Genomic DNA, 12,796 nt, shown 5'->3' with positions numbered 1-12,796 from the left:
AGATACTGAGGTAGCAAAGCAGGGTCAGCCATTTCTCTTTGAGCCAAAAGACTCAATTACCTTCGACTTCTTCTGTCCAGAGAATCGTGTCCCAGAAGCTATGTGCTCTTCGGCAAACTTCATACTTAAATGTTCGTTTTGGAGAGCAGCAGTTTTCTCCTTGCTTTCCTTACATGAACACTGTTTTTGTTCGGTCATTTTCTGATAGTTGAGCCATGAACAGTTGAGTCATTAGCAAAATCAAGAGTGGTCTGCGGTTCCTTGTATGTTACTCTGGGATTCCTTTGTAACTTTTGTAATGATTTTCCAGTTTTTGAGAGATTTAGGTAGGATAACCGGTCATAGTAAAGTGACTATGGTTATAACTTTCTCCATTGGTAGACTGTCTGACAGTGGTATTGATGAAGCCCCAAATCAATAGAAATGATTTTATAACCCTTTCTGTATTTATATTTTGTATTTGTAAGCCTTAGATTGTGGTATGACTTGTTTTCACATAGCATGGTGAAAACAAAACTCAAAATGTTTCTTTTCTTTTCTTGGCCCTATATACAGCGCAAAATTGATTCAAAGTGTTTACCTAATCTTTTTGAAGTGTTACATACTTCATAACATCATCACGAGAATAAATGAGCAATTAAAGCAAAATAATAGAAACTATTATCATTGTTCTGTTTTGTCAAAATGTGCATAGCAGCAGTTAACAGTTTTACAGAATATATGTTATGTCCATAAGGTCTCACTTTGTGGTGCAGTATTACCTCCAGAGTAAAATGAAGACAGACTAACAAAATATTTTTGTTCATTCATAACCTTGTTCCAAATAAACAGCCATCAACTGCACTGCCTAATAGTCAACACCTCAATTACTTTTTTAAGTAAAGATTTGAAATGATCATTCCTAGCATTTTCAGTACTGGGAGCGACGCTATGTACTGTATGCTTTTGTTTTCTTTTTAAATATGTTCAAAAGTGCAGATTTGTGTTTTGAATGTTCTATTCCACACTAATAAGCAAACTACTTTTTTAAAAATATTTTCTCTAAACGTGGGAAAAAAACAAAACAGAAGCACAGGCTGCTGACAGTCTACTGAAAGCTGTGTATTATACAGTAACCACTTGGAAGTGCACCTCAGCTAGACCATCTGGCTGAAGTGCTCCCAGTGATGCTGCTTTGTATCTTTTACATTTTTTTCCCAGGGACTCACCTAGGAAGCAAAGTATTTACATCCAAAGCCAAAAAGGATTCTATCCCCCTAAGATTTTTACCTCTATATTTGAAAAGAATGCTTTCTTTTTTACTTAGCTTTTAGAATCTACATTACTACCACTCTCAATCTTACAATATAAGGGAAACTCATCAAGACAGACAAGTTACACTACACATTCTAGCTGAGAATTTCATATATGACTCAAAAATCAGATGCCCCTTTCACTCTCCCTGTTCCAAATTCCCTGTGGTCATAACATTGGCAAAAATAAGACATACAGTATGGACCCCTGGCTATGGCTGGATAGGAGCAATTTAACCACAATGTTTTAAAAGTGGATTATATACTTACCATTGTTTTTACCATGTTGCTTATTCACTTTGGGATAAACTACAAAACTTAAAAACTGTAGTACTGTGATATCATAGGTGATATGAGAGAGAATCTATTCATATTAAAATATGAAGGCAATTAAGTAAACATCTAAATACCTATGTAATGGAATCCCCGCTCAGCACCACCTGAGCCCTTCTTACACAGCAAAATCTGAATTGTCAAATATTAAATTATAAAATATTAATACTAATTATGAATCACACATATACACCAACTCTAGAGTTTGTAAAATCTAAGGGTCATGATTCTTTTCTACTCTTTTTTCCACAAAAGTGTATATCATGATTAACCCCATACTTACCAGTTACTGGTGTATGTAAAGCCAACAAATGGCAAGTGATGGCCAGAGAATGCAGTATGTGAAGGGGGAGGCATCGTTTCCTAAAAGAAATGTGGGAAAGAGTACAGCAATGATTTATTACATCACAGTCTTAAGAATGACAATAATTTAGTTAAAACCTAACTATCAATTTCCACTGAAATGAACAGGAGTCAGAATTCTACAGAATACATCAATTGTACAAAAGTCCTCACTTGTGACATGAACTTGTCAAGTCCAAACTTCTGTAGCTAGACTTCTAACTCACAGCAGACATTGGCCACATATCACTCCTACACTTTATTAATTACCTAATAAGTCATGTATGTATTATAGGATATTGTTATGACTTGTAAGGCTTTACAAATCTGTTTCAGACATACATTTCTTTATACTCCCTCTTGTAGACACCAGTCAGTTAAAGCTGGAGCTTTGCTATGGAATGCTCTTCCTCAGACGCTACAAGAGACAAACTTGCTTCATCTCTTCAAATCCAAACTCAAAACCCATCTCTTTAATAAGGTCTATGTCTGACCTATAATATCTGTATGAACCTGTATGTTTATTTTTTTTCCTTTTGTTGTACTTTGTCTTTTTTTTCTTTATCGCTATGTACTTCAAAAAATAATAGTTGTTGTTGTAATAAAAGATATGAGGAGGCATTACAAAAATGGATGCCTGTAATTTAGTATAAAATTAATCAACAAGAGAAACCGATGCAACTGTGACGTTATAAAGGCGAGTTCTTGAAGCTGAGGTACAGCTTTTTGAACTTTTACACAAGGCCAGACATTGCCAGCTATAAGATTTAAAATTTGTAATCGGGCTTCTAAGCAGTGAAAGCCTGTAGAGAATGTAAAGAGGTTTTCTCCTTTACACTTTTGAATCAGCTGGCAAACGTAGGAAAGGCCCCTTTTGATGGAGAAATTCAGTACAGAGTATTTCCTCTTTCAATTTAATTCTTTTACGTACAGAGTTTTTTAAGCAGTCATCATCGACATCAAAGTTGGAGGTATCGGTGGGGCTGCTGACTTCAGGAATGTATGGTGCCTCGCAGTTGCGGATGTTGTCCCAGTCAATGCCTGCGAAGAAAGGGTGTTTCTTGAAGTCCTCGATGCCGTTCTGGCCCAGTCGGTGCTCTCTACTGCAAATGAGTCTCCGGATTAAGTCCTTGGCATTCTCAGACACGTCTGTCACCTGGGCAGGGAACTGAAATCGCTCCTGTACACACGAAAAAAGAAACACCACAAATATATACCAACAGTTTTTCCCTGTCTCATTTTCATTTTTCACTTGTTAGGAAAGAAATATCTTATTCACTGACAATTTTGTTTCAATTGTAAGCTAACCTAAATGTAAGCCATAATCAGGTCTCAGAATAGAAGTTTTCAATATTTCAATATTTCAAACTCTGAACTAGAACTAGAAAACAGTTAAGACAGCTTTATGTGTTGCTAGAACAATTTCAGTAACCTGTGTTTTTTCTTTTTCTTTTCTTTAACACATTAAGTTTTATAATTTTACAGTCCAAAGCACTTGATTTCATGATATCAATATTAAGTTAATGGAAGTCGAACAGAGAGAGGCCTCTGTCTGATGTCTCTTGCAGGCAAATGTTTAATAAAGTATAACTACCATGGATTCCATTATGTATGTGTTATAGAACTAAGTGTATTTTAGAACTCTTTGAAGTCTTTTTTACAATATTTTTATATTGTACAGTTCAATCACTCATAACCAGTTAACGAGTATTAAATCCTCTTTTCACTTTTTACTGCATAGAAAAGTTTATATTTAGCACATTTATACTTTCATTTTATAGTATGAACTCTTAGACCAATTATCTAATAAATACAGTACAATATAAAGGCGTAATACGCCCCATGTCGTACATAGAGTGTAATCAGTAAGTAAATAAATTAATGTCTTATGAGTATTTATGTACACATTTAAGCAGAGTATATGCTTAAGCAGGACTTCAACCTCCCCAATTAAAATAACACTGCAAACTTGTTGAATCAAAATTCGTACGCTGCAGTTCTATACTCTACCTGGTTTTGGACATTTTGTAAACACATCTTCAATTGAAATACATAGTTGTAGGTTATAAAACTATTATTTAGTGAAGACCGGATATATTTTTACATTTAAGACATACAAATATCTATTTAAACGCTGCATGAATATTGCAGATAATCTAAAAAATAATTTTGTATTTAGCTTCTATATTTTTAAAATACAGTCAACAGACAATTTTTTTAATTTCAGCTCCTTGCCTGAACTAATTCTAAATTTGGCATAACCCTTTTACTAGATCCCTCAAACACCCTGAAACTTGAGGGTTTGCAATAAATGTAGCACAGGAATTGTCCTGCAAGCATTCACAATCCCGTGAAATGGAAAGTGCAGGTGTTCTGTAATGCTGATATAACTCATTTCTGCCTTACATTAAAATTAGGAAAGGCATACACATTAAATGCAGAAAATGCAATGGTTTAGAGTTTTGTAATTTAATATATATGAGGGACACACACACATCAATTATATGTACAGTATATACCCATGTCAATGCAGTACACCAAGAGGGATATGTTTCAATATTAATAACTACTGTACTATTAGTTTTGAGTCGCTGTTCATCTTGTGAATACTGGAGTATCATTTTGAAAAAACGCAATCTTTAAGTTTGTTAATAATATCAAAGTCTTTATAAAATGATATTAGCAGACTGACAGCCATGCTATTTATGTCAATGATTCTTTATGTCAATTTTGTTAATTGCTCAGGTAAGGTATGAGATGGCTTCCACTCACCTTGTGGTTCATAATTTTCCCATAGGTTTCCACCAAGGATTCAGCATAAAAGGGAGTTTCACCATATAGCATTTCATACATGCAGACTCCCAGAGACCACCAGTCACACTCAGGGCCGTACTTCCCTTTACCATCCTCCATGGCCTGGAGGATCTCAGGGGAGATGTAGTCTGGGGTTCCCACGGCAACTGACGATTGAACCTGTATCACACAAGGAGAGACTGAAGTGATGGATTCTCCTCATCAGCCTTTTTCTTGGAGTTTTTATTTTGGAGTTTTAATTTTTAAATTCCAATTGGCAAAATCCCAGTTGCATTTTAGCGGTTCTCGTCACTTCGGCGAACACAAGACTTTAGCAACAGATGGAATTGAGCACGGCAGTCTATAAAAGCTTGCTAATCTGATGACAGTCACAGCATAATTGAAAGAACCAATTTAAACAGCCTTTCAGCCAGAATGGTGCAGGAATGCTATAAGATTCCGTTATGAATCTATGGTGGGAAGAGTGGGACAACCAGGTAAAGGGTAATCACCCATCTGGTGCGTGTGATAGGATTTATTTTTGATCTCCTTGTGGTTTTACAGAGAGATGCTTTTTTTATTGAAATTGAGTGCATTAAAGTACTTGAAACCTCGATAAAAGAAAAGAAAAAACAGTTAAGAAAATAGTTGCAGGTGCTCGTTAAGGATCTTTAAGGATGTTTACTCATAATAGATACACAGTACAATACACAAAGTTGATTTTTTTGACAAATGATTTTGTCTGCTCCAAAAAGATATGATAACTTGAAAGGTCAAAAACACTAACTGTGGAACTTTCTGAGAAACACTACCTGATTACATGCCTATACAAAGACAGCAGGCATAAACTGAAACCTTTTACATGGTTGAAATCCTGGTGTTGAAAACTGGGGTTTAGATTTTTGAGGCTTTGGTGTTTCCTTTGAAACAGATGGAACCTGGATAAGCAGCAGTACTCCGGTCACTGATTGCCACTGTCATAAATTATGGAACCTTTCTTTGTTCCATAATTGTGAAATAAAAGATCTTATTTGGTTGCCTAAGGTGGGGGTTATTTCCTCAGATTAAATTCCAGAAAAAAATGTTTGAATTTGTATGGGAGGAAACTGGCTCTGAATTACCAAAAAGCAGAGGTGCAAAATGAATTCACGGAAATTGGTGCCTTTAAAGAGATTTGTTCCTTGCTTGCTTGCAGCCTGGAATCATAAGATACTCACAGCTTTTACACCTAGATGTCAGTGTCGAAACACCCACCAACAAAAACATTATGTCATATCCACACTGCATTAAGTAATATTTACTGTACTTTCTGTTATTTCATATTTATTTCTGGTTTCAAATGTATCAATTACATTTGTAATTGTCCAGCAGCCATATCACCCTGCAACTCACAACTGGTAACCCACTGAAGCTAAGGTGTGAGCCTGATCAGTACCTGGATGGGAGACCTCCTGGAAAAAACTAAGGTTGCTGCTGGAAGAGGTGTTAGTGGGGCCAGCAGGAGACGCTCACCCTGTGGTTCATGTGGGTCCTAATGCCCCAGTATAGTGACGGGTACACTATATTGTAAACAGGCGCCGTCCTTCGGATGAGATGTAAAACCGAGGTCCTGACTCTCTGTGGTCATTAAAAATCCCAGGGCGTTTCCCATTGGCCCTTACCAATCATGGCCTCCTAATAATAATCCCCATCTATGAATTGGCTTCATAACTCTGCTCTCCTCCCCACTGATAGCTGATGTGTGGTGAGCGTTCTGGCGCACTATGGCTGCCGTCGCACATCCAGGTGGATGCTGCACATTGGTGGTGGTGGAGGGGAGTTCCCATTACCTGTAAAGCGCTTTGAGTGGAGTGTCCAGAAAAGCACTATATAAGTATATATTTAGTACTATAAATATAAATAGACAGGACTAGAAAAGGAATGAAAATGACTTAATACTGGGTTGCTACATTTCAAATATAAATTGATCAGCAAGAAGAGAAAAGAAAATAACACTCCATTCATACTCCATAAGTTTAGTTCACTTGTACAGAAACTGGAATAAGCAACATAATTTCAAAATGTTAAACATATTGTTAGACATGTTTTGTGAAACAGAGAGAAAGCAGATTTAGTAACCATGTCCATAACACTGACCCCCTGCTAATCTCCAGATTTACATATTGTATGAGTCAGGAAGTGACCTACAGCTTGCCATAACACCTTTACAAAGTATAAAATGGTTCAAAACTACAAACCATACAGGGCCATGTGGTTCCACATATTACATTAGCAAGGTTTACACCAAGCCCCAAAATAATTCTGCTTCTCTGTAATTCACACTACATTCTATTTAAGACCACATAAAACCCAAAAGCTGTCATAAGGTAATTTTGGATCTTCCTGGTGAGCACAAGCATATTTCATTGTAATTTCCAGTACATCCAACTTACTGTTCCATCTTCCATTAGCTTGAGACAGGACCCAAAGTCTGCTAGCCGGATGTGTCCATTCATGTCCATAAGAATGTTGTCTGGTTTGATGTCCCTGAGAAAAAAAAGATGATTTCTGAGAACATTTTGTAACAGGAATAGCAGAGAGAACATCATATTTTTTAGGGAAACCCACTTACAGGCAGGCACACGTGCCCATTCTATAACATTCCCTCCATCGTGCTTCAGATGCTGCTTAGAAGTACAAACATGAGTTTTGTAACAAAATATTATGGACAGATGAGGCCAAAATAAACTTTTACTAAAGTAATTGAAGGGTAAAGTGTAGAACAAAGATCTGAATGTGCTCCAAAAGACATTTATGGAGTATGGGATGGCTAACTTGAACTTGCTCACTCTTGTTTATTGATACTATAAGTAATGGCAGTAGCATCAGACTGAATTCAGAAGTTTATCTAAGACTGACAGATTTAAATCCCACTGAACTCTACATGTTGACAGTAAAATTGAAGTCCAGACTGCCCGAAAACAGACAAGAACTTCTAAAGGCAAATGGAAACTAACCATCGGTTACTTGGGTTATTGTGATTAAACTGCCTGGCAGTTAATCCAGATGGTTACAGGAGTTATGAAAATACAGGTCAGGCACAAAAATAACCTACAAATGGCGCCTGTTTATTTAGTGCTTTGTGCAAGGAAAACAAAATGCAAAAAGGCAAAACACTTAACAAATATAATAAACTGCTGATCCTCCAGGAAATTTCCTATTGATCTGTTTAAAGGTACATGCCTACTATAAACCAACAGGTAACAGGTGACAAGGACACATTCACCACAAAGACAGAGTAACAGGTACACCATGTGTGCCAGGCTAAATACTCTAAGCTCCACCCCAGCACCTCCTGATAGACAGATCAGCATCCATGTAAACCAGAGATGAGTCTGGGTCTGTAACCCAACACAAAATGGTGGAATAGACAGGAGACAAGGACAACAGCAACCAATAAAAATGCAATTAACAAGAGTTAACAATCAAAACGAAAAATAAAATATTTATTTTTTCACATTTTATGGAGTGACAAAAATGAAACAGGTAAGCAAAAACAGCCTATGAGATGTGACACATTATCAGAAGGTGTCCAACAGTCCTTCACCACAGTTATAATTTGCCATATAAGAGTTGGTTTGATTTGTTTTAAACACTGGGTGAAGACACATTCATTCAAGCCTACACTTAGCCTGTCAAGCATAGAAACATCGTTTTACTTAAATACATAGTAAATAGCTAACAATGTCTTGGTTGAGCAACACACAAGATGCATTTTTCATCCTACAGAAATTCTGTGCACTTCACAGATACTGGATTAAAAACTGGATTTACTAACAGTATTTCAAATTTCAGTGTGAAAAATAAATATAAATAAATTTCTACCAAACAGCCTTTGATTAATACTCAATACTACAATAATACTCAATAACCTCTTCTCCATTACTCTAAATGATATGGCCAGCAGCCATATCACCCTGCAACTCACAACTGGCAACCCACTGAAGCTAAGCAGGTGTGAGCCTGGTCAGTACCTCTGGGGAAAAACTAAGGTTGCTGCTGGAAGAGGCGTTAGGGGGGCCAGCAGGGGGCGCTCACCCTGCGGCTCATGTGGGTCCTAATGCCCCAGTGTAGTGACGGGGACACTATACTGTAAACAGGCGCCGTCCTTCGGATGAGACGTAAAACCGAGGTCTTGACTCTCTGTGGTCATTAAAAATCCCAGGGTGTTTCTCGAAAAGAGTAGGGGTGTAACCCCGGCATCCTGGCCAAATTTCCCCATCGGCTGTTATCAATCATGGCCTCCTAACAATCCCCTTCTGTGAATTGGCTTCATTACTCTGCTCTCCTCCCCACTGATAGCTGATGTGTGGTGAGCGTTCTGGCGCACTATGGCTGCCGTCGCATCATCCAGGTGGATGCTGCACATTGGTGGTGGTGGAGGGGAGTCCCCATTACCTGTAAAGCGCTTTGAGTGGAGTGTCCAGAAAAAGCGCTATATAAGTGTAAGCAATTATTATTATTATTATTATTAAATGAATTACACCTATAGTTTAAAAACAGAAAAATACAGTGCACACAGTTAAGGTAATTTCGATGTGAATGGTTTTGTCTTTGCAATTTTAATTCATTGTGATTCCATACAAATTAGGTGTATGTTGTATGTAGACTATAACAGCCTGTTGGTCAGCATTCAGTGAGTATCTTTGGAAGATGGTTTGTAGTTACACCCTGGCAAAACCCACATATTTCAGTATACACAATATGAACTCTAAATACACACTTGGATAATCGTGTTTTATAGTGAAAATGTCTAAAATCTAAATTTATGACATTAAAAATTTAAATATTTGTGAATAGCACAATTAATATTCTGCATGTAAATATTAAATGACATGTACCCCTGGTTCTGATATAATAAAAGAAGGAATCAAGGATAACAATTTGAACTGTTTTTTGCATTTGAATTCAAGCTTTTTACTAGGCCTCTTTTAATTATTCCACAAAAAACATCTCGTCAGACTTTTAGATTAAAAAATGAAGTAAAAAAACACTTAGGGAAATTCCTTCCTTAAAAAATGCACGAGCTGTTGATTATGATAATAAAAAGAATTCAATATGAACAGAGGAACCGTTCAGTTCTCCAAGAATAAAGGCCCATCAGAAAAGCCAAACCAAACCAAATGTCTGGAAAGAAACCAAACACAACAGTGTCTGGGACTACCCTCTAGAGCACACTGTCTGCTGCTCTTTACAGCACATTCCCTTACTGACCATCTTGGAGTCAAGTACTTGCACACGCCACACAATACTCTCATTATCTGCTATTTCCTTTTACAGCTAGGGATTAATGTTCTACTCATGCTGGAGAATGCTGGATAATAAACCACTTAACACATTCTCCAGGTTTATATTAATAGTATAATTCTTGTAACTAAACCCCCATTATTTTCCAGAAGATGTTCTTAAATGTTGTGTTGAAATCATAAAAATTACAATAAAAAAAACAGTTTCTCAAATACTCATTGCTGCACTGGCTCTCAAAGTGAAGATAGACTCAGATTATGAAGATGTAATAAATTACTTTTTTCTTATTTACAGCTATGGGGAATTGAAGGTCATGGTACCCCATTTAAAAAAATGTTGTTATTAAATAAGCCTTGATATCTGCTTTGTTTACCTATTTAGAATTGGCATGGAATTTTTTAAACGAGTAGTCTCCCCATGTTGATTAATTACTGTACAAATATAGTATTTAACAATTAATATGGTCATTAATATTATACAGTATTTACATGTAATGTATTGACATTTTCTTTTTTAGTACCAACAACTGTTTGAGAAAGTTTTTAATAACTAAAAAAAATATATTTTCCACTTGTATCGCTTGTTGCTTATGAGTCTTGTGTAGAAGTTCTGGTTGTCAGGGAAGAAAGAAAAGAAATACTAAAGATAGAAGCTGCACGGACATGTGATCCAGATTCTGATAGAACATGCATCACTATGCCGGCTTTTGGTATTTGTCACTTATTTATTGTGAAGACGCATAATTTTTAAAGCCTTAGCCTGTGGCAGGAAGGCAAATGGCAAATTTTGATGAAAGTGCTGTGCGCTTTATTTTTGCTGAAAAATTATGAGGTTGTACAGTAGATGTTATTTATATATTGGCATAAAACAATTAATAACACAAGGAAAAATGGTAAGCCCATTTCTGTAGCTATTATTCCCAGCTGCACCTGACTAGAGAGAAATTGTATGCAGCTGAGCTGAAATAGCAGCATGACTTCAAACAACAGCCCTCAAAGAAAGACATTAGAACACTGAGTTTGCAAATGAGAAGAGGTAATCTAGCCCATCTTGCTAGGTTCCAAATGTCTTATCCAGTCATTTCTTCAAAGAAACAACCAGTGTATCAGCTTCATCATCATGGCTTGGTAACTTTTATGAAACACCCATGTCCCTTGGTATAAACGTGTCTCATGTTTTCAAAGCACTTCCCCTTAGTTTCCATTTGTGTCCCCTCACAATAGTGTTTCACTATTACTTCTGAACTAACAGTCACAGGATATACAGCTAGGATAGGCTCCTTTGACTGAGAACCAGCTTCTTCTTCACCTTCTCTGTTTTTCATTAAATCACAGGTTTTCCTACCTTTTTATGTTAGTTAAATACTGTTTTTTAAATGAATTAACTGAAACCCCATATAGTACATTAAATGCATCATTATTTCATGTTAGCAAAGCTACAGGTGAAAATATAGCAAAAAACATTTATGCTCTACAATAAGACTTAAGTCCTACTGTTGCTCTAAGATACTTTCATACTAACTCATCATAATTTTAAAGTTTTAAAAAATGCACTTAAACATAACTTTGAAACTTGTATCTTTCTGTAATTAACATTGAGAAGGACAATTTTAAGAGAAAGTAACTTCTCTAAAGCTTATATATATATTTTAAGAAGAGCGTAACACACTCAGAAGCAATACAAAGTTGACTTGCTTTTTATTTAGCAAATGGTGGTCTCCAACTTCGATTCCTGTTTCATAGTCAGAGGATATGTATACCTTTGGATGTGTTAAGACTTCTCTACCAATTTGCAATGGTTTCTTCCAGAAAATAAACCAAGCTGTGAAACTGTGAAATAAAAATAGCAGTCTTCATGTCTATCCAACTTTAAACACAACTCCTCCCCTTTCACCTGAAGCAATTCAGGTTTTTCATGCAACTAGCACCTAGTCAGTTATTTTTACATCTATACTGTTTTACATGTTAAACATGCATGCCCTACATTTTAAAATAAATGAGGCCAGGTTAGTATTACATGTGAAATATGTACTACTGCAATGCTAATATAAAAATATATTATCATGGCATGAAAAATCTGTGTATGTGTGTGTTGGGGGGGGGGGGGGGGGGGAGGATTTTGGGGCAGTATTTACAGACAACACTAATCCTAACACATAAAAATTAGTGATGTAGAACAAGTCTGTTAAAAAATCCAAAATGTGTTATGATAATGGAATGAGTACAAGTCACAACTTGCCGTAGACCACCTAGATTCTCTCAGGATCTATCTGAGAGTCATGGCTACATGCAGCACTAATACATGTTAGCAGCTATACCACCTTGAAGATCTTGTCAGATCTAAAAAACTACACCTTTTATAAATGTGCATGGGAGATACAAAATACATTAGAGAGCTGCTAGAAGTGTTGGTACTGGACCAGCAGGGGACTCCTGATAAAAAAAAAGTTCAATCAACACAGTGTGAGAGAGAGTTAAGTGATACAAAGTGCCATCCTTTGAATAAAACCTGACTAATTAAAGCTATAAAATATCACAGTTGAAAAGGACTGACTTGCTGTTCTGGCTCTCAGCTTACATTAATACCCTCCTGTACTTCAATTGTAATTCTCATCTCTTCACCTTATCTCCAATGTGGCAAGGTGTTCAAGTGGTTCCTTAAAAACCTCTCTCAAAACACTGCTTGAACTTTCCAGATGCAAAATGCAGAGCCAGCTAATTCTTATAGAAACAATTGCATGATATTCTCAG

The 12,796-nt window shown here is 36.4% G+C and overlaps 1 protein-coding gene across 3 annotated transcripts in view; it reads right to left on the bottom strand.

Moving 5' to 3' along the window:
- The window catches only part of cdc42bpab (CDC42 binding protein kinase alpha (DMPK-like) b), a 190,875-nt gene that overhangs the window by 66,754 nt on the left and 111,325 nt on the right, over positions 1-12,796 (bottom strand). For all 3 annotated transcript variants that reach the window (XM_069180002.1, XM_069180006.1, XM_069180007.1), the window contains exons 6-9: positions 7,193-7,286; positions 4,740-4,940; positions 2,899-3,147; positions 1,909-1,988 (exon numbers count right to left, since the gene is read on the bottom strand). In XM_069180002.1, the coding sequence (XP_069036103.1) occupies positions 1,909-1,988; positions 2,899-3,147; positions 4,740-4,940; positions 7,193-7,286 (624 nt within the window). The remainder of the gene's footprint in view (positions 1-1,908; positions 1,989-2,898; positions 3,148-4,739; positions 4,941-7,192; positions 7,287-12,796) is intronic.

The sequence above is a fragment of the Lepisosteus oculatus genome, chromosome 2, assembly GCF_040954835.1.
Source record: "Lepisosteus oculatus isolate fLepOcu1 chromosome 2, fLepOcu1.hap2, whole genome shotgun sequence".
In the NCBI taxonomy this organism is placed as follows: domain Eukaryota; kingdom Metazoa; phylum Chordata; class Actinopteri; order Semionotiformes; family Lepisosteidae; genus Lepisosteus; species Lepisosteus oculatus.
Note: the sequence above shows the minus strand (reverse complement) of the source record. Positions and strands in the feature narration are given on the sequence as shown.